General features: G+C 48.8%; 1 protein-coding gene across 1 annotated transcript; it reads right to left on the bottom strand.

Moving 5' to 3' along the window:
• Positions 1-14,191: 14,191 nt before the first annotated feature.
• On the bottom strand, positions 14,192-15,155 carry C23H16orf82 (chromosome 23 C16orf82 homolog). Its single transcript, XM_055561868.1, has 2 exons — positions 15,151-15,155; positions 14,192-14,684 (listed from the first exon to the last, which is right to left on the bottom strand). Exons 1-2 carry the CDS (start codon positions 15,153-15,155, stop codon positions 14,192-14,194), a joined length of 498 nt encoding a protein of 165 aa, XP_055417843.1.
• Between the last annotated feature and the right edge of the window lie 12,753 nt (positions 15,156-27,908).

Genomic DNA, 27,908 nt, shown 5'->3' with positions numbered 1-27,908 from the left:
AAACACAAATATGCACCACTTCACCAGCTCCCTGTCCCAACCATTTAATAACTCCTTGTTATAGGCTGAATTACACTCCCCTCCCCACAAACATGTGTTGACTCTGGTAGCTCAGAATGTGACTGTACTTGGGGATAACATTTTTAATGAGGTAAAGTTAGCATGTCATCATTGGGAGTGGGCCCTAATCCAATATGACTGGTGTCTTCTATCAGAAGAGATTAGGACATAGATGGTACACAGAGGAAGGACCACGTGAGGACCCAAGGAGAAGACAGCCATCTACGAACCAAAGAGAGAGGCCTCGGAAGGAACCAGCTCTGCTGACACCTTGATTTCAGATGTTTAGCCTCGATAACTGTGAGAACATATTTTTGTCACTTAAGCCACTCAGTCTGTGGAACGTTGCTTTGGTAGCTTGGGCTAATACACCCCTCTGTGTCCCAAGGGCAGTGTCCAGGTTCCTTGGGATGGCTCTGAAGCCTAGTGTTGTCCAGTCCTAATTTATAACCCCTGCCTCTTTCCTCCTACCCCTGAGTAATCGCGGTGTAGGTCAGTTCATCCAAACCTAAGTCATCAAAAAACAATTTGCCAAAAATTACTCATCCTTTTAATGGCCTATTTGCCAAAATTGTGAGGAGAAGATCTTAAACCAGGTCTAGGAAAGTTCATGCCAGGGCTGGAACTAGGATGAAGTAGAAGAATTCAGAGTTTTTTCCCCTGTGATTAAAACAACAAATTAACCTGTTATTTTGAGATAACTGTAGATTCACATGCAGGTATAAGAAATAATACAGAGAGGCCCCCCATTTGCCCTTTGCCCAGGTTCCCCTGATGACAATAACTTCCTTCAGTTCAGTTCAGTTCGGTTGCTCAGTCGTGTCCGACTCTCTGTGACCTCAGGAATCACAGCACGCCAGGCCTCCCTGTCCATCACCAACTAGTAACTTCCTTAAGCAGAGTACAGATCACAGCCAGAGCACTGATACTGAGCATCTCCATCACATAAGGATCTCTGCATTGTCCTTTCACTGGTTACACTGATTCATTCTTTATTTCTATAATTTTATCATTTCAAGAACGTTATATAAATGGGATCACACAGTATGTAATGTTTTGAGATTTTTTTTTTTTTTAAGTCCACATAATACTCTGGAGATTCATCCAAGTTGTTACAAGCATCAGGAGTGTCTTCCTTTTTATTGCTGAGTAATATTCCATTGTGTGGATGTACCACAGCTTGTTTATCCATTCACCAGTTGAAGGACATCTGGGCTGTTTTGCTATTATGAATAAAGCTGCTTTGAATATTTGTGTACAGAGTTTTGTGGGAACACACGTTTTCATTTCTCTAGGATGAATGCCCAAGAGTATAATTGTTGGGTCATCTAGTAGTCACATATTTATTTTTATAAGTAATTGTCAAACAGTTTTCCAGGGTGGCCGTACCATTTTACATTTCCACCCACAATGTATGAGTGACCCAAATTCTCCAGGTCCTAGCCAGTGTTCAGTTTTGTCACTAATATCTATTTTAACCTTTCAGACAGGTGTGTAGTCTTGTGATTTTAATTTGTATTTCCTGGGTTTCTTTGGAAGGAATGATGCTAAAGCTGAAACTCCAGTCCTTTGGCCACCTCATGCGAAGAGTTGACTCATTGGAAAAGACTCTGATCCTGGGAGGGATTGGGGGCAGGAGGAGAAGGGGACGACAGAGGATGGGATGGCTGGATGGCATCACTGACTCGATGGACGTGAGTCTGGGTGAACTCCGGGAGTTGGTGATGGACAGGGAGGCCTGGCGTGCTGCGATTCATGGGGTCGCAAAGAGTCGGACATGACTGAGTGACTGAACTGAATGTCTAATAATGTTTAAACATCTTTTCATGTGCTTATTTACCATCTGTATATTCTCTCTGGTGGAATTTCTATTTCTGTCTTTTGCCCTTTTTCTAATTAGACTTTTTTACATTATTGGGTTTGATAATCCTTTACATATTTTAGATACTGGTCTTTTGTTGCATATGAGATTTGCAAATGTTTTCTCCCACTCAGTAGCTTGTCTTTTCATTGTTTCCTGAGTCCTTCAGAGAGAAAAAGTTTCTTAATTTTCACGAAGCTCAATGTATCACTTCTTTCTTTTTATGGGTTGTGCCATCTTTCCTCTAATATCACATGATCTTGATTTCTGTAGCTACAGAATAAGGTTTAAAATTAAGTAGACTTATTCCTCCCACTTCATTCTTCTCTTTCAAAATTGTTCTAACTATTCTAGTTCCTTTATCTTGCCGTTTAAATTTTAGCACAATCTTGTCTACATCTACAAAAATTCTTTCTGTGATTTTGATAAGACTTGAGTTAAAACTGAATATCAAATTGGGATGACCTGTTATCATTTCTATGTTGAGTTTTTACAATCTGTGAAAATGGTATTTCTTTCTGTTTATTTCCATCTTCTTTGATTTCTTTCATCAGCCTTTTGTAGTTTCCAGTATAAAAATCCTGTATGTATCTTATTAGATTTATGCTTAAGTATTTCATTTTGGAGGGAGAGGGCGATTGTCAATGGTATAACATTTTAAATTTCAGAGTCTATGTATTCATTATTAATACACAGAAATGCAGTAGATTTTTGTATGCTTATCTTACGTTCTGCAAACTAGCTAACTTTCCTTATTGGCTAAGGAGTTTTTTCTTTTGTTTAAAGATTACTTGGTATTTTTTATGTAGACAATCATGTCATCTGCAAGTAAGGACTTTTATTTCTTCTTTTCCATTTGTATGTATTTTATTTCCTTCTGTTGCTTAATTGCACTTGCTAGAAATTGTAGCACTATATTGAATAAGACTAGTGAAAGTGGACATCTTTGATTTTTTTCCAGATCTTGGTAAGGAAGTTCTAGGTCCTGAATCATTAAATATAGTGTTAACTATAGTTATAGTTGGTGATGGACAGGGAAGCCTGGTGTATTGCAATCCACAGGGTTGCAAAGAGTTGGACACGACTGAGCGACTGAACAGAACAGATGGTTTTTTTTTTTGTAGTGTTTTCTTTTTCTTTCCTTCCTGTAGGTTACCTGAACAATTTTTAGAATTCCATTTTGATTAATCTATAGTGTTTTTGAGTGTGTACCTTTCTTTTAGTGATTTCCCTGGATGTACATAAAATATATCATAGTTTATGGTCTACTGGTGTCAATATTTTATCAGTTCAAGTGAAGTATAGAAAACATATATGCATGTGACATATGCATATGTGTGTTTATATATCCTGTGCTTTTCTCTACTTCAGACAAAGGTGACTGTGTTGTTGATGGGGTGGTTATGTAGTTGATTGTATATTTCTACATGTTATAGAAATAAGTTTTTTCTCTTTTTCTTAAATTGAGGCATTACTTACATATAGTAAAGGGCACAGCTCTTAAGTGTTTAGCCTGATGATATTTTTTAAATATAATCACCATCAAGAAAGAGCTAGAGAACCTTTATAGTTCCCCCGGAGGTTCCCTTGTACTCTCTCCCAGTTGATACTCCCCAAAGATGACTCATACTATGGTTTCTATCACCACAGATAGGCTTTTTTTGTAAACAGAATCCTTTGGCATAGACTCTTTTGTGCATGGCTCCTTTTGCTATACATTATTCCTGTGCAGACTCTGATCAGTGTTATGTGTGGCAATATTCATTCTTTTTCACTGCTGCATATTATTCCATTGTGTGAATGTATCACAATTTGTCCATTTTACTGTTGGTGGGTAACTTTTCCCCCAGTTTGGAGCTATGAACATTTTACAGCTGGAACTACGATCATTTTTGTACATTCCTTCTCGTGGAAGTAGCCGTCATTTTTCTTGGATATGTACCCAGGAGTGGACTTGCTGGGTCATAGGGTAGGGATCTATTTAGCTTTGGCAGTACTATCAATTTCCAAGTGGACGTGCTGTTTCACACTCCACGAGAGCTCCCATGGGGGCAGAGCCTTGTCACCATTTGATTTTGCCAGGGCATTAATTTCAGCCATTCTGGTGTGGGTGTAGTGAATTCTTAGTTTGGTAGTAAATTCATTGAGGACAGAGTCTCCAGACTCAATGCTCTAAGCCACACCCTTCCCTGCCGCCCACATCTGATTGGTCCAGGATGTATACCTGACAGCCGCAGGGCCAATCAGAATTTGGAGCTGAGACTTAAGTGACGCTGATAGGGCTGCTGAACCCTTGAAAAAGGACTTAAAAACCAGGGAGCCATGAGATGTCTGTTTCCGTCCACACAAAGCCAAGAAAGTCAGTTTGCAGAGAGAAGAAAGGGAAACAGATGCAGGAAGGGATAGGAAGAGGAGACACTGGAGTTCTGAAGAGAAGTAGACACAGGGAAGCCGTGTTTCTGGCCCGCGAGGCTCTGCTGGACCCAAGTCTGTGTCCTGCACCCTTTGAGAGACTTTTCTGTCCTCGTAAGTTGCTCCTTTTCTTCCTCACCTCCTCCTTTTGCCTCCGCCTCTTTTGAATGGATTTTGTTCCCCTTGCAACTAAAGAGCCTTGTAAAAGAAGTACTTTCTGTTTCCTTTCTGTCCTCCCCCCAACTTTTTTTTTTTTTTACCAAATCTTTTGGAAAATGTTAACCTCTCATTCAGCGGAGGGGAAGGGAAAGGGGGGCTATTTGTTGGTCTCTTCCTGTGTACCAGGCTTGTCATGGGCGCATGGCCTTGTAGGGGAGCAGCTGGTGTTACCCCATTGCACAGACTGGCAAAGCAAGGTGCAGAGAGGATAAGGGTGGTTCAGCCGATGATGCCCTCCCAGGCTAGCCTGGCACTGCAGCCTGTGTCCTCTGTTCGGCCAGCTGCACCACCACCACCATGCCCTTTGTCCTGACTGAGTCTGAGGGTTGAAGGTGGCACTCAGAGGCCTTTGTCACTGCATATAGAGTTTGCCTCCTGCCTCTCCTCCCACCTGTTGCCAACAAGACCTGGGTGGAAGAGGCTGTATTACAGTAAAGGAGAGCCATCCCTATGGGAGCTCCAGAGATCCCCCCAGTTCCACTGCCCCACCTCTGGAGTTTCATCTCATCCACATGCCCTTTCCATCAGTGCCTTGTTCCAAGTGCTCTTTGAAAGTAACATAATTTGCTTCCAGAAAGTTCTTCCTTGGATGCAACTAAAATCCCATGGGACACCATTGTGTCAAGATGGAGAATGTACTGGCCACAGAATCATATAGACTTGAGTCTTAATCCTGTTCCCCTGAGGTCTCTCTGATCCTCAGTTTCTTCATCTGTAAAATGGGAATGAGAAATCTTACTCTGTGATGCTCTCGTTAGACTTAATTAAAAGGGAAGTGTCTAGCCTCACTCTTGGCACATAAGCGACCAATACATAGTAATTGTTTTTGAATTTGTTATAGTTTCTTTTGTCCTGGGAGTTCCTGATAACAGGGACACCGCTAAGTACCTGTTCTCTGCATGAGCTTAATGGTCTCTGTCTGGCTGTTGCTGCAGTCAAACACCCGCCCCGACCCCTTTGAAATGCCTCATCAGCAAGTCCAACCTCTTTCTGGGAACCTCAGGGCAGCATCACTAGCTATGAGGCCTTGGCTTGTTGCTAGATGCAGAGAAAACAAATATTGTTTTAGAAACATTAATAATTGAGAGGTTTTCAGCAGAGAATTGGCCAGCATTAGGGGAATTGAAAATTAAGACTAAGACACTACCTCAAGCAGATTTCCTGATGAATAATTCACAGGGCCGGTGCCCACAAAAACCTAGACGAGAGACTACCTCCCCACCACTGCCACCAGCCCCATCATCTCGACTTTTTCCTGACTCCTCAGTGGGGGAAGGGGCATCTGAGAAAGGAAATAAGACCCAAGAACACAGCCAGAATTCTGATTTGAGTGTTCATCAGAGTTTTGCCCACATGTTGCTCTGTGGCCATTGATAAATTGTATCCCTCTCTGAGTTGCAGTCCTGCCATCTATGAACTGATTATGATGCTTTGAAAACCAAGTGATGGAAGGGACTTTGAGCACCCCCTGAGCCTCTGTTTCCAGAAGATCTATACCCTAACGCCTTTGGGGGATGGGGCTCATTCCTTTTGCAGACCTGCCTCCTTCCTTCCATCAGTGTGCATTCACTGAGGGGCTGCTGTGTGCTAAGTGCTGGGGTATTGTCTTCCCGAAGGAGAAAACTGTCAAGGAAGTGGCCGATTACAATTCAGAAGGACTTAGAAAAAGATGGAGCAAAGCAGAAGGTCAGAGAGTACAGAGAATGGATACCTAAATGCAGTCTGGGGTGAGATCAGGGAGGGCTTTCTGGTGGAAGGGACACCTGAATTAGGTCCTATGAAGAGAGCTGAGTAGGAAACAAAAGGAAGGAGGGTGTCACAGATTGAGAGACAATTTGCAAAAAGACCCAGAACAGAGGCTTCCCTGGTAGCTCAATTGGTAAAGAATCTGCCTGGAATGCAGGAAGCTGGAGTTCGAACCCTGGGTCAGGAAGATCCCCTGGAGAAGGAAATGGCAACCCGCTCCAGGATTCTTGCCTGGAAAATCCCATGGGCAGAGGACTGGTGGGCTACAGTCCATGGCAACTAAGGCACCACCAGAAGAGAGAGAAGGGAAAGGTAATTTTGTGGGGATTGCATGGAGACATGGGCTTGTGTGGGAGGGGCCGGAGAAGAAGCTGGATCCTGGAAGGCATCAAGGTCAAGTTAAGACATTCCCATCTGGACTTTACCCTAAAGGGCAATAGGGAGCCATCGAGGGTTTGAGCAAGGTGCTGGAAACATGATTGGATTTGTTTTAGAAAGATCCTGGAGCTGCTGCATGGAGCACTTGGTTGTTCTTGTTTTCTGCAGTTAATACTCATGAAGTGTGTTGGCTTAAACCCTCTCACCCTGTTCAAACTGCTTCCTTGCCACCCTTGGCTAAAAAATCATTTTTTATGTTTTTGAAGTTTATCCAGTCTCAGATTACCTTCTTATTTCTGTTCATCCATTGCATCTGTTCTTTGCGGGGTGGGAGAAGTTTATGTGGGGTTCTCAATAAGGACATCCATTCAGCTCTTTTGCCAACTTATCAGCTGAAACTGAAATCCCACCAAGTTTGGGGTACTGCTCTGTGCTCAGTGGTGTCCGACTCTTTGCCATCCCATGAACTGTAGGCTGCCAGGCTCCTCTGTCCATGGGATTCTCCAGAGTATTTACTCCAGAGTTGTTACATGTTGTTGTTCAGTTGCTAAGTCGTGTCTGACTCTTTGTGACCCCATGGACTGCAGCACGCCAGACTGCCCTGTCCTTCGCTATCTCCCAGAGTTTGCTCAAACTCATGTCTATTGAGTTGGTGATGCCTTTCAACTATCTCATCCTCTGTCGGCCCCTTCTTTTGCCTTCCATCTTTCCCAGAATCAGGGTCTTTTCCAATGAGTCGGCTCTTCACATCAGGTGGCCAAAGTATTGGAGCTTAAGCTTCAACATCAGTCCTTCCAATGAATATTCAGGACTGATTTCCTTTAGGGTTGACTGGTTGGATCTCCTTGCAGTCCAAGGGACTCTCAAGAGTCTTATCCAGCACCACAGTTTGAAAGCATCAATTCTTTGGCTCTCAGCCTTCTTTATGGTCCAACTCTCACATTCATACATGACTACTAGAAAAATCATAGTTTTGACTATGCAGACCTTTGTCGGTAAAGTGATGTCTCTGCTTTTTAATATGCTGTCTAGGTTTGCCATAGCTTTTCTTCCAAGGAGCAAACATCACCATCTGCAGTGATTTTGGAGCCCAAGAAAATAAAATCTGCCACTGAGGTTGTTGATATTTTTTTGAGTGGGGTGGGACCTATTTTCCTCAGAGAGTATGATTCCTCCACCCAGGGCATGAAGGCCTTCCCACTCTGACTGCAGGTAGGACCAGCTCTGAGTTGCAATCAACACTGCAGAGCCTCCCACCCCACCTACCTCACACTCTTGATTCTCCCCACCCCGCCCTGCTGTGAGATCAGCCTGAGGTCAGTCTCCAGAACCCTTCCCCAGCCTGTTTCCTTTCCCCCTTCTTCTTGGAACAAAACTCCCATCTCAGGCTCTGCTTCTAAGGGACCTAACCTTGGACGCCCTACTCCCCCTCCCTGCCCATGATGGGCTGTGGACTGACAATCACACAGCAAGCTCCAGGCTCAGAAAGCACCATAATCCACAGACTCCATCCATTTTACCCACTGGTTTTAGAGTGGGCAGAGGAGGAGAGGTTAGGAGCTTGTATCCAACAGAACCGGCACTTCATAGCATGAAAGATGACCTCTTTCTGTGCAGGACCAGGGGACAGAGGCCAAGGGAGCACTGAGCATGAGAAGTCCCGGATTCGGTCAGCGTGTGAAGCTCACCCGCTCGTCCAGCCTGCCCACTCCAGGCCTGTTTGAAGTCTGAGGGCTGCCACGGTCTGCTGGACAGACAGCATTTGTAAGCAGCTCTCTCCCCAGCCCAGTTAATAATTCAGGAGCCAGCGCCTGCAGCTAACCCATCATTCCAACCCCGCTGTACCCCGAACACCGAGCTAGTGGACAGGAAAGAAAAAATCACCGTGCCCACTTGAAAAATGGTCCTCACTTCAAGAGCTTGCTGCATGCCCAGTGCTGGGGTAGGAGAGAGCCAGGCGGAGACCCATCTGTTGGGCAGACAGTGAGAGAAGGATGGAGCTGTCCTGAGGGCTGGGGCGTGCACAGCGAGTGGTAGTTAACTTTTGGATCCTGAACTACATTTGTTTTTGGACAGTGGGCTCTAGTCGCTGGTGAATGGGCCTCGGAGGACCCAACTCTCTTCCTTTGCTTCAGCCACGCATCCGTCACTCATTTGCCTGCTCACTGATTCATTTATTCAGTCGGCAGTCATTGGCGCTGCTAACAGGGATGGGGCCTTGAGGATACAGATGCAGTGGGGCTGGGAATTTCCTGGTGGTCCAGTGGCTAAGACTTGGTGCTTTCACTGCTGTGGGCCTAGGTTTGAACCTTGGTTGGGGATCTAAGATTCCACAAGCCATGAGACTTGGCTGAAAAAAAAAAATCAGATGGGGTGAAGCATAGCACCTCCACTCAGGGAGGTAGACACATCCAGTGGGAGGCACAGTATTTAGGGGCCTGAGACAAGGAATGACTGGCTGGGTGCCCTGTGTTTAAACGGGTGTGGCCTATGGCCTGGGTTTGCTGTGTGAGTCCAAAACAGAGAGGGGAGGGTAGAGAGGTTAATGATTTAGATCATGAATTCTGGAGCCAGACTGCTGGGGTTCAAATCCCCTCACACTGTGTTAGCCTTCCTGTGCCTCAGTTGGAGTGCATGGTTAATCGCTTAGATGTGTCCGACTCTTTGTGACTCCATAGGCTGTAGCCGGCCAGGCTCCTTTGTCCATGGGATTCTCCAAGCAAGAATACTAGAGTGGGTTGCCATGCCCTCCTCCAGGGGATCGTCCCAACCCCAGGGATCGAACCCGTATTTCTTATGTCTCCTGCATCGGCAGACAGATTCTTTACCAACTGTGCCATCTGGGAAGTCCGTGCCTCAGTTTCCCCATAGGTAAAATGGAGTTAATAATGGGAGGCTGATACAAACTTCCTCCCATTGTTAAGATAAGGAAGAGGGAGCTAGATTGTTAAAGGAAAAACCACAGCTCTGGCAAATACAAAGTTCCAGTAAAGCAAAGCTTCCTTTAGAAAATGACTTGGCGGGCGGTTCCCAACCTTTTTGGCACCAGGGACCAGTTTGTGGAAGATAATTTTTCCATGGACCAGGCCGGGGAGGCGGTGGATGGTTTCAGGATGACTCAAGTGCGTTGCATTTATTGTGCACTTTATTTCTATTATTATTGTCATGTTGTGATATGTAATGAAACAATTACACTACTCACTAATTCAGAATCAGATCATCAGGCATTCGATTCTCATAAGGATCACCCAACCTAGATCCCTTCCACGTGCAGTTCATAGGATTTGCGCTCCTATGAGGATGCCTGTCTGATGCTGCCACTGATCTGACAGGTGGTAGAGCTCAGGCAGTCATGTGAGTGATGGTGAGCAGCTGTAAATATAAGTGAAGTTTGGCTCACTTGCCCGCTGCTCAACTCCTGCTGTGCAACCCAGTTCCTAAGAGGCCACAGACCACTGCTGATCTGTGGCCAGAGTCTTGGGGGACTCCTGGGGTTGGCAGTTTCTATGAAGTGAAGCGTGCTTGTAATTATACCATTCAACCATTTCCCTCCTAGATATTCACTTAAGTGAACTGATAAACTTATACTGGCACAGAATCTAGTGTATCAACGTTTATTAGAGGGTTCATCATGGATCCCAGTCCAGATAAATACAAACGATGTTAGCGGGCCACAAATGCGTTAGCTAAGTGAAAGCAGCCAGGCTCAAACTGTGTAATTCCATGTATGTGAGTTTCTGGGAAATGGTAGGGACAGAAAAGTGGTTGGTGATTGCGGGGGCGGGAGGAAGAATGGATAGTTCCATCACCAACTCCCGGAGCTTGTTTAAACTCATGGCCATCGAGTCAGTGATGCCATCCAACCATCTCATCCTTTGTCTTCCCCTTCTCCTCCTGCCTTCAATCTTTCCCAGCATCAGGGTCTTTTCCGGTGAGTCAGTTCTTCGCATCAGGTGGCCAAAGTATTGGAGTTTCAGCTTCAGCATCAGTCTTTCCAATGGATATTCAGGACTGATTTCCTTTAGAGTTGACTGGTTTGATCTCCTTGCAGTCCAAGGGACTCTCAAGAGTCTTCTCCAACACCACAGTTCAAAAAAAGCATCAATTCTTTGGTGCTCAGCTTTCTCTAGTCTAAGTCTCACATCCATACATGATTACTGGAAAAACCATAGCTTTGACTAGGCAGACCTGTGTCAGTGAAGTAATGTCTCTGCTTTATCCATTCTTTTTCAGACTCTTTTCCCATATAGGTTATTACAGAATATTGAGTTCCCTGTGCTATACAGAAGGTCCTTTTTTTAATCTATTTTACATAGAGTAGTGTGTATATGTTAATCCCAATATCCTAATTTATCACTTTACCCCATGTTTCCGTTTTGAGATCTGAGAGTCTGTTTCTGTTTTGTAAATAAGTTTATTTGATTCATGTTTTAGATTTCATGTATAAGTGATATTATATGGTATTTGTCTTTATCTGGCTTATTTCACTTCCTATGATAATTTCTAGGTCCAACCGACCATGTTGCTTCAAATGGCGCTATTTCATTATATTTTATGGCTGAGTAGTATTCTATTGTGTGTATATAAATATACATACCTATATATATACACACAGCACATCTTTATCCATTCTTCTGTCACTGGACATTAGGTTGCTTCCATGTCTTGCCTATTATAAACAGTTCTGCTGTGAACACTGGGGTACCCATGTGTTAAAAATCAGGACATTTTACATAGAATCCTACCACATTGCTGGCTTCTCTTTAGATGGGACACATGTCTAAGCCACACCTGACGCCCTCACCTTCCCGGCTCTGGCAGGTGTCAGGTTTTGACCCCAGAGGTTGAAAAGTGGGCTAGAGGAGGAAGAGGTCAAGGTCAGTGACATCGCCCAATCCTGGCTGAGCATCATCGCCCCCTGGGGAACTTTAAACACTGATGGTACCCAGGCGGAGTCTCTGGGGGTGGCCTGCCCCTCTGCATCTTAAAAATGCCCCCAGGTGGTTCTAATGTGCAGCCAGGACTGGGAACCACTGGTCTGCGTGGAAGGTGATGGCCCTGGGTTAGGGAATCAGCGGTGGGGGTGGGAGAGGTTGAGGGACCGACGGGATGTGTGAGGGGGAGGGGCAGACCACTGTGACGAGGATCTGGCTGGGACAATCGGGAGTGATGATGTCATCTGCAGGGAGGGGACAAGGGAGGAGAGGTGGTCAGGGAAGGCTGAGGGCTCCGCTCTGGCCATGTGTGTCCAAGAAGTCTGTGGCCGCCTGACCAAGGGCCCCAGCGTGCAGTTGTCTTGTCCTGCTGTGCCTCAGTGGCTCTGCTCACCTCTGAGACAGGAACGCCAGCGATGTCCCCAGGGGAGACAGGACAGTGGTAGGGATGATGAGGCAGCCAAGCTTCCCCCACAGCCACGGCAGACAGAGGGCCACTTGGGCATTTTCGGGGGCCCGTCTCTTGTCTGCCTGGCTCGTGGGAGCTCAGGCCACGCTGAGCGATTTTGCCTGCAGGAAGGTGGGGGAGACTGTCCTCCAAAGGGGTGCTCATGCTCAAGAAGGAGGGACCCACCCATCCAGACACGAGGCGTCCTCAAACCCAAAACCACTCACCCTTCCTCAAACCCATCAAAACCACCTGCTGAACCATCTTGACTCCTAAGCAAATGGTACAACTCTTTTTTTTTTTTTTTGGTCAAGAATGCTTTTCGTCCTATTAGCAACCCAACTTATGTCTGAGTGAAACCACTGTGCCCATTTTACAGATGGGCAAGAAAAGAGAAGGAAAGGAAGGAAACAGTCCTAGCCAGGTTCTTAATATACATTCTTGTGTAATCTATAAAACCATCCTGTCTGTATATGAAATAGGAGTGATTGGTCCCAATTTCCGTATGGACAAACTGAGGCTCAGAATGTGTAAGGATTATGTAGCAAAGTTGGTGGCTGAGCCTGAGTCTCTCCATGATTCTTCAGTGTGATCTTGGCCTCACCAGGAACACACACAGACACACACACACACACACACACACAGAGCCTCTCCAGACACCTTTTATTGTTTTTGGTGCCCCCTCAGCTTTCCTTCTGGTACCCAGTGGGTGTCTTCATGACTGTTCTGTCCTCTGTCCCCCCGAGGATGTACTCACTCTCCAAGTCTGTGTGATCAGCCCAGGGAAGGAGTTGATGTCCTGAGAAGGGGTGGAGCACAGACCCCAGTCCTCCCACCCACTTAAGGGTCATTCAGTAAAATGGTCCAGAGCTTACCCATCGCATCCATTCTCGGCTGGGTTGATCCCTGTCACCATTAAGTATTTGTCATGGCATTGTCCTGCCACGGGAAGCACTGCCCCAACCATCTCAACAAAGGTTGATTCCTGGCCTCTCCTCTTGTCTCTCTGCCTCCTCTGAGACCCAGCAGAGACACGGATGGATGCCAAAGAGCACTTGCTCTTGGGAAGGTCCTGGGCTGAAGTTGCCTGGAAACAGTGTTCAAAATTGAAAGCGTAAATCTTCCTTGGATGATGCTCCTCAGGGATGGGGCTCCCTTGACGCAGTCATCATGAGTGTGCACTCTAGATGCTCTCGGCTCCTGTGGGCAGCGCCTGTTACAGAGCATGCTTGGGACTGAGCTCCCCGCTGACCGCACTCGCGTCAGCTGGCTCTCGACATGGACAATCCAAGCTGTGGTTGGTGGTTGTGCCTTCTGAGCTCATCGTGGTTGGTGTTGGTTACAGATGGTGTTCTTCACTTGGGATGGATCGTGGAAGGTTCTTCTAACTGCAGATGGTTCTTAATAACAGTTGACACTTGCCTTGAAAATGGTGATCTCCACGGATGAGTTCTGGCACAGGTGATCCCACCAAGGATGGTTCTCTAACAGATGGCTTTGTCACTGATGGATGCTGTCAGGGCCGGCTCGTCACTGGGGTTCACAGGACTGATGTTATGGCCACTGGTGGTGTTAACACAGGTCGACCCAGCACTGGTGGATCTTGATCGTGTTCTTCCCAAGAATGGTTTTCAGTGTAGATGGTCTCATTACTGACTGCTGATTCTCAGTGTAGTTGGCAACATACGGCTCTTCTGCTGATGGCTGACCCAGCGTATACTTTTAAAAGGTCTTTCTTACTTCTGTTGGTGATAACCACTCTGGGTGAAGTCTGGGTTTTCTGGGTCTTCACATGATGTGTTTTTCAAGGTCCCAGTGGCTGGCGAGTCTTCTCATAAAGGCACGTGCACCTGGGCAGGCTGCTCATCCTTGGCGACCTGGTCACTACCATTCACGTTGTCCCCAGCTTTGTCCCCTGGAAGACTGGTTTTGCTCTGCAGCCCGCTTTGCACGTGGCCGTCCACCCTGACGCTCTGGTGGTTGCTGGCCTGGCTGGAGGGAAGGCTGCCCACAGAGCTGACCAGCCCGCTACTCACCTGGTAGTTTAGGGCACTGCTGCCCAGGCTGATGACACTGATGTTGCTGAAGCTGCTGGCACTGCTCTCCCCGCTGCCCCTGGCCAGGCTGGCCTTACTATTCCCTTCCAGTCTGCTTGGTGCCCTTGGCTTGGTGGGCCAGTCGTCTCTTCAGCTGCTTGGGAGAGTAGACGGCGCACACCTGGCTGTTCTGGGCACCGCCTGCCTGGGTGTGGAGCCTTCTGCTCAACCGCACGATTTGATGGCTGCCCGGCAAGCTGACTTTGCTGTTCTCCTCATCCCCTGCGTACCCGCTGCTCAGCCGGCTGATGTCAATGCATTGCTCCAGGCTGGAGTGTTGCAAGCTTGACAGGACGCTGCTCTCGTGGCTCACGGTGTTTCCCAGGTGACCACTGGAATCTCTCAGGGGCTCCTGCGTGGCTTCTGCATCATGGCGTGGCCATGCGGAGGACTGGGGCTCTAGGCTGGCTGACTGTAGACCTGCACCCGTTTCCTGAGCCTCTCCACTGGGAGACTCCCCTTGTCTGCCCTGGAGGAAAGTGGGGGGCAACTGACTTGGTTTCTCCAGGAGGAGGGGGCCCTGGAAGCCTCTGGGTGTTGGATGTGGTGTGTCTGGGCAGAGGAGGCTCAATTTATAAAGGTCCCCTTGAAAAGGGAGGGTTCTGATTGGCTGGCTTGGTTCCCATGGTGATGGTGCCTGTGATGCGGGCGGGCGGGGCGGGAGGGAGAACAATGCTGCCCTGGCACCTGGGGCATCAGGGGCTGCAGTTGGGCAGAAAGGAGGCTCCAGTGCAGAAGGGCTGAGAACCACTTTCAAAGGGGCCTGTGGTCTCTGCTTTGCCAGGTCAGGAGACCTGCCTTTGCGTCCCAGCTGAGACCTTTATGAGCTGTGTGTGTTTCTTCACATCCGGTCATTTTCTGAGCCTCTGCGCCTCGCTCAGCTCTGTGCTCCTGAGAACTGCAGAGAATTTCACAGTCAGGGTTTTAACCTCCATTTTGCCATGGCCCTGCCTGGTCCAGGTCTGACTCTCAACCTCGTCCCGTGTCACACCCTACACCATCGTCAGCTTGCATGCCCAGTCACACTGGCCACTTTGTTATTCTGAGCTCTTATCTGCCACAGGGCCTTTGCACTGGTGGTTCCCACCACCTGGAATGCTCTTCCTTTGGTCCCTTCAGGTTTCAGCTCCAGTGTTCCTCACTCCAGGGAAAGCTCCAACTTTCCCTGGCCTCCCCAAGCAGGTCCCTCTATTGTTCTTTATGTCACATCCTGATTTATGGACCTTATGGCTTTTGTCGGAGAAGGCAATGGCACCCCACTCCAGTACTCTTGCTTGGAAAATCCATGGGAGGAGCCTGGTAGGCTGCAATCCATGGGGTCGCTAAGAGTTGGACATGACTGAGTGACTTCACTTTCACTTTTCACTTTCATGCGTTGGAGAAGGAAATGGCAGCCCACTCCAGTGTTCTTGCCTGGAGAATCCCAGGGACGGGGTAACCTGGTGGGCTGCTGTCTATGGGGTCGCACAGAGTTGGACACGACTGAAGTGACTTAGAATAGCATAGCATAGCATAGCATGGCTTTTGTTACAATTTGTGATTATGTTTATGTATTGGTTATTCCTATACATTCCCTCTGCCGCAGTGTCAACCTTGTGAGGGCAGAAATTTTGATTTCTTATTTTCTGTTGTGCTCTGACACCCAGCATAATGCTGGCATATAATAGACGCTCACTGAGTCTTTACTGAATGAGTGGACTGTGCACCCTCTGGTTTGCATCATAACCGTGTCGGGAGCTTTATATAAACATGCATTTGGATTTTTGAGCACAGTGACTCTCTCCCTTGATTGCTCATCACAGTGGTCTGACTTGTCCCCACAGCCCTGCTTTCCCCACCAGGGACTGGCTGGGAAGGGACAGCTCGGTGGCTTAGTGGTGATGCCAGAGAAAGCGGCACGGTGGAAGCCGACTCTTGTAGGAAGCAGGGATAAATCTAGCTTTAGGGGACTGGCAGGGGGCGGGCAGGGTCACACACTGAGCAGCTAGGCTCAAGACTGGCTTTGTCTTTTTGTGAATGTGAAACGATGGTGCCCCTGATGCTGGGGATTAATGGTGAGCCTATTGACACTCATATTTTGTTTGATTCACATCCTACCTGCCCCAGGTATGCTGCACTCTGGACCTGAAGAACTGGAGAGAACACCTGGGGGCATATCCAGGAAAAAGGGCAGAAAGCACGCCAGCGACGAGAGTGCTGTTCCTTTCTACCACAGGTAGGCTTCAGCTTCAGTACCAGCAGATACGGTGAGACCCTGTGAATAGCTGAGGCTCCACTCAGCATCCTCCTTCTGGAAGGCTCTGTTGGTCACTCGGGGAGTCTTGAGAAGGCATCAGGCCAGAGCTGGCCCACCCAGGTGCTATTTCCTGGCACCCTCCAGAGATGCTGGTACTCGAGGCTCCAAGAGAGCCATACACACCTGAGCTCACAGCCCCAGTGCCACGGCGCGTCAAGGGAGAAGTGGGTGACGGCTGTTTTCTCCCCCGGGCTCCTTTCTCATCCTGGCGACCAGGTACCAGACTGCCTCTCCGGTTTCCAGTCTCCACTGCTGTTTGCCCCGGTGGAACCCTTCTCTCACCCAAATGCACAATCCAGTGTCTTTCTGCCAGATCCCCCTTTCCCTCATGTGTCTTAGTTTCTTCACACAGCTGCCGGTACCCTAGGACCTTCACCCGACTCTGAGTCCCCGCTGAGGCTCAGAGAGGAAGCCTGGTTACAATCATGTTACGTGTGTGTCCTGGAGACCGGTGTCTGGCCTTCCCTGGTGTGACAAAGACAAAGCTATATGTTCACCAAACCATCTCATTCCTCTCCTAGGCATTTAGAAAATGTAGGCTTCCGATCCCCTCACATCTGTTGGGGCCAAGAGAAGATGGGCAGGAGCGATGACCAAAGGATATTAACGTGCATCCTTTTCCTTCTTCCCTGTCGGCAGGGACCTTGGAAGCCACGTGCTGGAGACGGCAGATGGCAGTGCCCACAGTGGATGGAACCTGGGTGCCTGAACGATCGTGCAGAGAACACTGCCCTCATCCAAATGCACCTGTGATGTGAGCAAGCTGTAGGCTATTTTCGGACTAAGCCTCCGAGACCGGGGGTAGGGGTGGTATTTGTTCCATAGACTGATATCAATATATCACACTCTTGGACGCCCCTGAGGTGTTTCACTGGCTTGGCTTTACCTCTGAAGGTTTCTGCAGTGGGCCCTGGGGCTGCTTCCCTGCCCCACCATGTCCCCTCAGCAACCCAGCAGCCAAGTGCCCTGATGGGGAACCTGTGCTCCTTCAGATTAGGAGGTTGGAAAAGAAGGTCACCAGAGAGAGTTTCACCAGCCCAGAAAACGGCCCAGCAGCCGTGGGCCTCCCACCTGAATATTTATCCCTAAAATTCAGACTATGGTGTTGGAGAAGACTCTTAAGAGTCCCTTGGACTGCAAGGAGATCAAACCAGTCAATCCTAAAGGAAATCAACCCTGAACATTTATTGGAAGGAGTGATGCTGAAGTTAAAGTTCCAATACTTTGGCCACCTGATGCGAAGAGCCGACTCTGGAAAAGACCCTGATGGTGGGAAAGATTGAAGGCAGGAGGAGAAGAGGGTGACAGAGGATGAGATGGTTGCCATTTCCTCCTCCAGGGTATCTTCCCGACCCAGGGATCAAACTCAGTCTCCTGCAACCAAATAAATAAAAATAAATATTAAGAAAAAACTAGTGAAGAGAGTGAGTTGGGAGTAGACCGCACAATGCAAGGTGAACAGCCTGGTTGCTCTGCTCTGCAGGGGCTCTGGCCAGAGGAAGGGCCTCAAATCCGGAGTGATCTGAGGTTCCAACTCTGTGTCTATCACCTGGGGGACGTGGTGTGGCAACTTAATCTCTGGGCCTCAGCTTCCACATCTGGGAAATGGAGCAACAGTACTGATGTTGCTGCTGCCTGAGGGATGCTCTGAGGGCCGATAGGAAACACCAGGGCAGGTCTGCTCTGTAGGCTCTGTGGCCTCGCCGTGCTGCCCAACCCGCATGGAGCCTCTGCTTTAAGACAGAACATAGGTGTATGCATGAAAAAAAAGTAAGTGTGTACACTGGCATATATGTATGTATACATGAATACGTGTGCATATGTGAATACATACATAAAATATGTGTATGTATATATGCAAAAGGGCTTCCCCGGGGGCTCAGTTGGTAATGAATCCACCTGCAAGGCAGGAGCTGCAGGAGACACAGGTTCCGTCCCTGGGTGGGGAAGATCCCCTGGAGGAGGAAATGGCAACCCACTCCAGTATTCTTGTCTGGGAAATCCCATGGACAGAGGAGCCTGGTAGGCTACAGTCTATAGGGTCACAAGAGTCGGACACAACCTAGCAACTAAATGACTCCTCCTACCATATATGTAAAGACATCCATAAGTATAGATGAATACATGCATAATATAATCCGTGTGTGTATGATACATAAGTATATATGAACATGTATATAAGTATTTTCATGCACACAGACACATAAACGTACTTCTTATGTGATTTTTTATTTATTTATTTTTGGCTGCGCCGGCTCTGCGTTGCTACAGACAGGCTTTCTCTAATTGCAGGGAGTGGGGGCTACTCTGTAGTTGCGCTGCACGGGTTTCTCATTGTGCTGGCTTCTCTCGTGTGGAGCATGGATTCTAAAGCATGGCTCAGTAGTGGTGGTGCACGGGCTTAGCTGCCCTGCAGCATGTGGGGTCTTCCTGGACCAGGGATCAAACCTGTGCCCCCTGCACTGGCAGGTGGATTCTTAACCACTGGACCACCAGGGAAGGCCTAAACACACTTTTTTAAAACCACAAATCCCTCTGGCCTTCAGCATCCCTGGGGCATCCACTCTGCCCCAAGATTGTCCACATGGAGCATCCTTATCCGAGCGCCTCCCCTGAGATCCTCAGGTCTCTTCCCAGCATCTGGCCCATCGGGGCAAGGACTGGCATTCATTCACTTTAGAGCATCCCTGATCAGCTAGCGTGTGATCGCTGGGCATCATGGTGAGTGTTTTTCTTGGAGCCAGACCCCAGTGCACACCTGGGGAGAACACAGAGCTCCCTGTGCTGGGGCTGGAGCTGTTGGAGGGACCGTGTGTGGGGGCTGAGCTGGACATTGGCATGAATATCTCAGTCAGTCTCCTTTCATCCTCTCTCTGCCCCAAAGCCCAGGTCCTGGCTACCTAATTTGGTCACCAGGCAGGTCTTGTCCTGGTGAGAGGCATACCCGTGGGTCAGGAATGCTGGGTTCCTCCCTACTCAGGAGCACTTGCCACTGGAGCTTAAACACGTGGTCTCCAAGGATGGACTTGGGGCCCTGGCAGCAGGACCTGGGATTCTATAGCTCCTCCCAGGATCAAGTCAAAGACAACCAGCTCAGCCAGGGCCTGGAGTGCAATTGGTTCAAGGGAGCGAGGTAATTCTTCCTCCGGGTGGCCCCATGATTGATTTTCTCCCCACTTTTTACATTACTTAAGGCATAAAAAAGGAACGATAAAGTGAATATCTGTATGCTCATCCCTCAATTCAAGAAATAAGACTCTGTTGATATAGTCTAAAACCCATTTACCCCTCCCCCTGACATCTCCCCGTGGCAATCCTGAATCTGATGCACGTCTTTATACTTGAAGTATAAAAGGAAAAGGACATATTCCCATTCCATGTGTGGAATCGTTTTGCATGCTATTAATCTTGATATAAGTGGCATTCTTTATATATCCTTCTATAACTTGCTTGTGTTCAGCATTATATTTGTGAGATTCATCTGTTCTGTGTGTAGCCAAGTTCATTTTCACTGTGCTAAGGGTATTCATCCTATTGATGAATGTCATAATTCATCCATTCTCTCGATGAGTGGCTAGGTTACTTTTCCTTCTCTCCCCCTCTGTGATAAACATCCCTTTAAGTGTCTCTTTCCCACGACCTTTCCCCCGAGGATTTACGAGAAGGGTCCTCCCAAACGGACTATGAAAACTTCCACTTGTTTTAATCATGTATAGAGCAGCTACATGTCCCCCATCCCCTGGGTCTCATCTTCTACCACGAGGTTCAGCTTAGGGATGGGATAAACCACAGGATTTTCTGTTGCCTACCTTATCTGGTCCTTATTTGGTTAACATGGCCTTTTCAAAATGTTCGGCTCTGGCTGGAGAGTTGATTCACTTGGGTGGGGGGCAGCAGGAGCCAGGTGGCTGAAAGCGGGTAAGCCTCTCTGAAAGGTGAGAGCTACCAGGAGGGACCCACTCTTTCTGCTCAGGGCGTGTCATCCAGCTTCCTGTGAGCTGGGGCAAAGCGCCTGCCTCACTTTTTTCACTGTGGACTCAGTGTGTGAAGGACGCACTGGGGATGGGAAGGGAGGACGGAGGAGACTGGGGATGGAGCTGAGTATCCCTAGGCCCAGCGTGGGAACCATACCACAGAGTCACGGAGCTGTTGAGTCAGTGTGTGAAGCCAATGTCTGAGTTCCAATCCACTTCCCAGCTGTGCAATCTGGGGCATGTTACCTAGCTTTTCTGTCTCAGTTTGGGTTTCTTCAAAAGCACACTTTAAGGCATGACTCAGGTACCAGTCGTTTGGGAGGTGGTTCCAAGAAACCCCAGTGAAGAGATGGGCGGTAAGACAGGGAAAGAAGGAAAGAAGCCGGTGAAGGCGTGTTTATGGAGAATGTGGCCAGTCAGCCTGGGACTTAGTGATGCTGGGGCCTCGCAGAGGCTGGGACATTTACCTACTGGCTCTGGGCCCCACTGGGGCATCTACTGCCTTTTCCATTTCTCCGGAGCTGGCTAAGCAAACCTCTGAGGTGCCAGAGAAAGCCTGGAGGCAGAGGCAGTGGGAGGGGAGAGGGATGGGGAGGGATGGGGAGGGAAGGGGAGGGAAGAGAGGAGGGCCGGGGAGGAGGGCGAGGTGGAGAGGAGAGGCGGAGATGCTGTGCTTAGGTGCGTCCGCTGCTCCATCCGTCAGCTCTCATCTCCAGCAGAGGCTGACCTCTGGGGGTCAAGAAGGGAGGTGGGGGCATCCATGGAGTCTGCCAGCGTGGCCTCGCCCACAGATGGGGTCAGGGATTGTTCCTCTAGGCTATAGAAGGATTCCACGGGGCCAGGCCAGCCTGCAGTCAGTCTTCTTTACTAAACGCTACGTATCAAAAACCTGCCTCGTGCTCCCCCCAGTGAAGATGGACTGATGAAACAGCAGCTCAGAGAGATGATAAAAAATGGCCTCTGGCTGTAACACCCCCAGCTGGCAGGGCCACGATCCAGACCCGAGGTTGTCTCGGGAAACGTCAGGTCTCACACCTGGGGGCTTCACTACATTCGGCCCAGAGCGGTTAACATCTGCCATCCCCACCCCCGGAGCTGGATGTCAGGGGGCTGTTTGTGTTGTCAGCCTCCATCAGGCCACAACTACGGACCAGGTTGGGTCTCAGGAGAGGACCGGGTGTAGGGGGACCAGAGGCCCTGCAGGGAGAGGATGCTGAGCGCGGAACACACGAGCAGGGACCCTACGTGGGTGTTAGTGTCTTGGCTCAGTGTGTGATCGAGAGGGCTGCTGGCCTGTGGGACCCTCCATTTTAAAGGGGAACAGGGCTGAGCAAACTGGGGTGCATTGATCTTCCTGACCTGTGGTAAAGTCAAACACAGTCAAAATGATCCCTGAAAACCCACTCCATCCCTCCATCCATCAGACCTGCAGTGCCATGAAGAGATTCCTCCTCAGTGGTTCTTAGGCACACTCAGCTTGTGGGCCACCCGGTTAGAGCTCAGGGCTGGGGAGCCCCTTTTCTGAAGTCCTCAGGTGCCCAACCTTGGTTCTGAATGCTTGCAAGTCCAGGGTGGTGGCTCCTGGGCGAGACTTTAGCCCAGGCTCTGCCTCCAGCCGTCTCTGTACCTGGGCAGGTTATCCAAGCCCCCGCCCCCCAGCCTCCTCCCCCGAGAAACAGGGCTGGGAACGGTCAGCTCTTGCCATCCATCAGGTCAGGGGAGCCTGTGTTTTGTCACTGCTGTGTCCCCAGTGCCTGGAAGAGGTTCACGCGTTCCCTAAAGCTTCACTGAATGAACAGGTGCAAAGTGCTTAGGGCCACACTGATGCTTGGAAAGCTGAGCAACTTTAATTACTATTATAATGCAGTTTTAGTATAAAGTCTCTTTCTCATCAACATAGGGCAAACCAGACTTGTTCACTTTTAGGGTGGATTAGATGAGAAAAATCCCAGGTGGTGCTAGTGGTAAAGAACCCACCTGCCAGTATAGGAGACGTAAGAAACTGGGGTTCAATCCTTGTGTTGGGAAGATCCCCTGGAGAAGAGAATGGTAACCCACTCCAGCATTCTTGCTTGGAAAATTCCATGGACAGAGGGGCCTGGCAGGCTACAGTCCATGGGGTCACAAAGAGCTGGACACGACTGAAGCAACTTAGCACAGACAGATGAGAAAATAGAGCGACACTTTGCCCAGGGGCTGAGCCCTAAAGCTGGGAGGATGTTAGTTGCCCTGTTGGATGAGTTTCTGGTCTGGGGCCAGGAAGGGTGTCAGGGCTAAGGAACGTTGGAGAAAGGCCCTTAGTTATTAAGTCCCAAGTTACAGATGCGGCTCAGTGAGCAGAAGATTTCCTAATGCTGTCTGGCTGTAAGCGGCAGAGCCAGGCTTCAACCCCATCATCTGGTTCCTAGTCCAGGCTCACTCTGAGGGGCACCTGGGGAACTACAGGTTTGCAGATCGGGGACAGAGGTTCTCAGAGAGGAGAAACAGTGCCTGCCTGGACTATGGTGCACATGGGTGGCAGAGCATGAGGGAGGGGTCACTGGTGTCCCAGAAGGTGGGGTGCATGGTGAGAGGGGGTGCGGGGCCATGGCCTGGGGGGGCCTTCCCTCTCAGGCACTCCAGGTTAAGCGATGGGACCCCAAGTGCCCTGGGCTCTGAAGCTACGATTCCCCTTTTGTAAAGGGAAGTGATGCCTCCCTTCCTGGGCTTTTGGGTGCAGGCGGGGAGCTCCCCAGAACTCCCAAGGGAGAAAACATCACCGGGGTGGGAGGGCAGCTCATCATCACTGGGTCTGCAGACCAGCCCTGGCTGCCTGCCCCATGGCTCCCTGGTGCCTCCCAGTGTACCCCCAGTGTCAGGCTGCCCTGATTGTATGAGCCTAGAGGAGAGAGTCCCAGGAGGGCAGGGCCGGCCCTAAGTGAGCACAGTAAGGGCCGCCTGCAGAATGTGGCCACCGCTGATGCGTGATGGCCTTTTGAGCAAATTATTCCTCTACGATTGCAGAGAGGAGGAATTATGGGCAGAAAATGAGGATATAAAACCCCGTGGGAGCCTGGTACCTTTTGGGGGGCGCTGAGCGCCAAGCACCTGGAATCCTTCCAGCAGATTGGTTCATTTTTAATGGTCTAGGACTATAGCTCATCTGTTTAATTCAAATGAGGTGACATAATATCTTTCATTTGGACTTATCACCGCACGGCGCTGATGCAGCTCCCAGCATTCTCCGGGCAGGACTTTCTGTCATTAACGCACAATCCTTCTCTCTGGCCAAATTGAAAGTCCGCAGGAAGGGCTGTAGCCTCGGAGAGGAGAGATCAACAGTGAATAGGTCACATCAGGTATTAAGGAATGAAAATGAATTCATTCTTTCCTCCGGTGAATAAGCAGCTGTACTTGGGTCTCTGTGATCCATGAAATAGGCTGTCAGGAAAATAGGAAATGGGCTGCGTTTGAACTTCACCGGTTAATTCTGCCCCGTTGCCCTGGAGACTGGTATCGCTGCCCAGGGCAGGGGCTGGGGGAGGAGGGGCGCCCACATGTATGGGGCACCCACTGTATGCCAGATGTATCTGGCTTTGTCAGTGCTGCAGGGTGGGGAACATCGTAATCCCCATATTTCAGACGAGGACGATAAGGCTCAGAAAGATCCAGGGACTTGCTCCAGGTCACTCAGTGCAGAACCCTGGGGCGGTTTGAGGTGTGCAGCCTTCTGGCCAGGAAATGGGCCCGAAGAACCTCAAAGCCTTACCTTCCTTCACTGGGGCTCAAAATATGAAGTGTCAGCTTTCTACCCCAGAGAAATATCCATTGTCACTGGATCGCGGTGAGGGTTAAATGAAGGAATGAACTTCATGAGCTCAGCACAGGGCTCCGGGCAGTGTTAGGTACTTCCGCCTTTCCATCCTTCAGCTGGCAGAGCGCCTGAGTGAAGCTTGGCAAGTAAGTGACTTAAGCGCCCAAGACTGAGGGCAAGTGGCTGGTGGGGCTGAGGTCTGTCCCTTGGACTGGTCCAGGAGTCCCTGTTCTTTCTACCACGGTGGTAGTTTCATCACTCAGTCGTGTCTGACCCTTTGTGATCTCATGGACTGTATCCCCCCAGGCTCCTCTGTTCATGGGATTTCCCAGGCAAGAAGACTGGAGTGGGTTGCCATTTCCTTCTCCAGGGGATCTTTCTGACCCAAGGATCGAATCCATGTCTCTTGCTGAGTCACCTGGAAAGTTTCTACTAAACCAGGAACTAGAGAGGAGGAATTATTGGCAGAAAATGGGGGAGGCAGGTTGACAGTATTCCTTCCGTTTACAAAAGGGGAAACTGAGCTCCAGTGCCTGGGGCACTTGGGGGGCGCTTAGAGGCTGGGAGAGGATTTTGAGATGTTTACTATGGAATTTCCCCCTTCTCTGCTTTATTTGTCTCCATAACAACCTCCACCAGCCCTGTGTATTCGACTTGCTTGTCTTGTTCGTTGTTCGTCTCCCACCACCTGGGCATTTACTTGAGGAGAGGTTTTGGCCAATTCATCGCTGTGTCCCCACTGCCTAGAACCAGAGCTGGGACTGGTGTGAGGCAGGAGAGAGAGGTCCTGTAAGGACCTTAGGCTTAAGCCCTTAGATCTGAATTTAGTTAAAATGTTGATATTTTGTTCATTATACATATATATTTGCATTCATTTTTAATTTTTAATAATATTGTATTAAAATACTGATTATCTTGTTGCCTGAGTTTTTTGGTCCCTCTCTCAAATTTTGCCCCTGAGCAGAAACAGAGATGCAGACGTAAAGAATGGACTTGTGGACTCAGTAGGGGAAGGAGAGGATGGGACAAATTGAGAGAGTAGCACTGAGATATATGCATTACCATGTGTAAAATAGGGTCTTCCCTGGTGGCTCAGACAGTAAAGCGTCTGTCTGCAATGCAGGAGACCTGGTGTAAAAGAGGGGGCTGGTGGGAAGCTGCTGCACAGCACAGGGGGCTCAGCTTAGGGCTCTGTGATGACCCAAAGGGGACAAAGGGGGATGGGAGGGAGGCTCAAGAGAGAGAGGATGTAGGTATACCTACAGCTGATTCCTTGGACAGCAAGGAGATCAAGCCAGTCAGTCCTAAAGGAAATCAGCCCAGCATATATATTCACGGGAAGGACTGATGCTGAAGCCCAAGACTCTGGTCACCTGATATGAAGAGCCAACTCATTGGAAAACACCCTGATGCTGGGAAAGATTGAAGGAAGGAGGAGAAGGGACAATAGAGGATGAGATGGTTGGATGGCATCACCGATTCAATGGACATGAGTTTGAGCAAACTCCGGGAGACAGTGAAGAATAGGGAAGCCTTGTATACTGCAGTCCATGTGGTCACAAAGAGTTGGACACGACTTAGTGACTGAACAACAATAGCTGATTGACAGTGTTATACAGCAAAACCCAACACAACGTTGTAGAGTAATTATCCTCCAGTTGAAAATAAAGAAAATTTAAAAATTTGCCTCTAAGTGCCTCGCTTGCCTCACCCTTGTTCCAGCTCTACCTAGAGGGCTGCCTGGCACGTAATTACGTTCAGAAAAGATTTGGAAAAATGAATGATGCCCTGTCGTGTATCAAGACTCATTTCCTGAGTCCTCAGAGAACAGACTGTCCTTCAATGGGTCTTCAAGGGTCTTTGTATCTGAAGGAAGCTAGGACCCCAGATGGGGCTGCTTTGACTTGGCTCCATCATTTGGTGATAATTGAGTATTTCTGATGAGTGAGTGAAAGTCGCTCAGTTGTGTCTGACGCTTTGTGACCCCATGGACTCTGCAAGTCCATGGAATTCTCCAGGCCAGAATACTGGAGTGGGTAGTCTTTCCCTTCTCCAGGGAATCTTCCCAATCCAGGGATCGCACCCAGGGCTCCCACATTGCAGGCAGATTCTTTACCAGCTGAGCCACCAGGGAAGCCCAAGAATACTGCAGTCGGTAGCCTATCCCTTCTCCAGGGGAATCTTCCCAACCCAGGAATCAAACCAAGGTCTCCTGCATTGCAGGCAGATTCTTTACCAGCTGAACTATCAGTATTTCTGATAGAAGTGAGCTAAAGAAGAAGGGCGTGTCCCTTTCAGGATCTGTTTGTGGAACCAATTAGAACTCAGGTCTCTAAAACTGCCTAATAAGCTACTGAGCTCTGAAAACCTGTGCAGAATTTCACACCATCCTTAGAGACCGCCCACACCTTTCTATCCTGGTTGCCTCTCGCAATTAAAAGCCACATGGGGTTGTACTGACACCCGTTAGCTAAGGGGATCTGGCTGTGCAGAGCTACTTGCCCCCACCCCTTCTTTCACAGCCAGCACGCCTGAGCTGACCCAGTCAAGTAAGATGGTGACACCTCTGAGGCTCCATTTCAATGAAATACCAGGGCTTGCTTCCGTCTTGGCTTTATTTCCCTCCAAAGCTGAGCTTTCATCCAGTCGCATTCTCATAATTAAGGCGGGAGTGAGAAATAGCCTCCTATATAATTTAAAATGGGAAAATTATCGATACCTTTTCCAGCCTCAGCTCTAAATCTTAGCCACCAACGACTCCCCTATTAACGGACCTAATTAAATCCATTTCTCAGGACGTCTTTGGCAAATTCCATTTTAGCAAAACTGTAGGAAGTTTAATTTGATTTGTCTCTGCTCCCCAGAGCTCTCCTGGAAAAATGAGGGCAGGGCGGCTGCTCGTCTCTCCTCTTTGATATTTATGAATCCACTCACTGAACATTGATTGAGCACCCACTATGTGCATTGGCATTGCTCTAGGAGGAAGGAGGAGGAGGAAGCAGTAAAGAGACAAGTTCCTATTCTCATGGCTAGAGGGGACTGGGGTTGTTCAGTTGCTAAGCTATATCGAACTCTTTGCGACCACATGGACTGCAACACGCCAGGCTCCCCTGTCCTTCACCATCTCCTGGGGTTTGCTCAGATTCCTGTCTGGGGAATGTTATCATTCATTAATTCATCTATTCAACTGCTTCTGTATCCAGTCATCTAATGAGGGAAGCACTGTGAAGGGGCTGCTGTTGGAGCAATGAAAGCATACCCCCTGTGGAGATCACCCCCATTTGAATTGGTATGGATAGCTAATGATCGGTGTGGTAAATACCAATGCCTGTACCTCATCCCTGATCACATAAGTCATAATTTCTGGGGGTGGGATCAAGGATTTGGTATTTTTTAAAAGCTCTCCAGGTATTGCTAATATTCAGGCTAGAGCATGCAAAGTGGTGAGGAGTGTGGTGGAGAGGTGGGTCATAAAGGGTGCTGGAATCCTGTAAATGGATTTGAACCTCATCTGAGGGCAGTGAGAACATGAAGGGTTTTAGCAGGAAAACGAGGAGCTCCTATTTGAGCTGCAGAAAGAACTCTGCCAGGGGTGTAGAGGATAGTCAGGGATGGGGTAACTGGAGCCAGAGAAACTGGAAAGGAGGCTATTACAAAAACCTGGGAGGGAAGTGGTGGTGTTCTGGGCCCA

Source organism: Bubalus kerabau, chromosome 23 (assembly GCF_029407905.1).
Source record: "Bubalus kerabau isolate K-KA32 ecotype Philippines breed swamp buffalo chromosome 23, PCC_UOA_SB_1v2, whole genome shotgun sequence".
In the NCBI taxonomy this organism is placed as follows: domain Eukaryota; kingdom Metazoa; phylum Chordata; class Mammalia; order Artiodactyla; family Bovidae; genus Bubalus; species Bubalus kerabau.
This window is presented reverse-complemented; position numbering and strand designations above follow the sequence as displayed.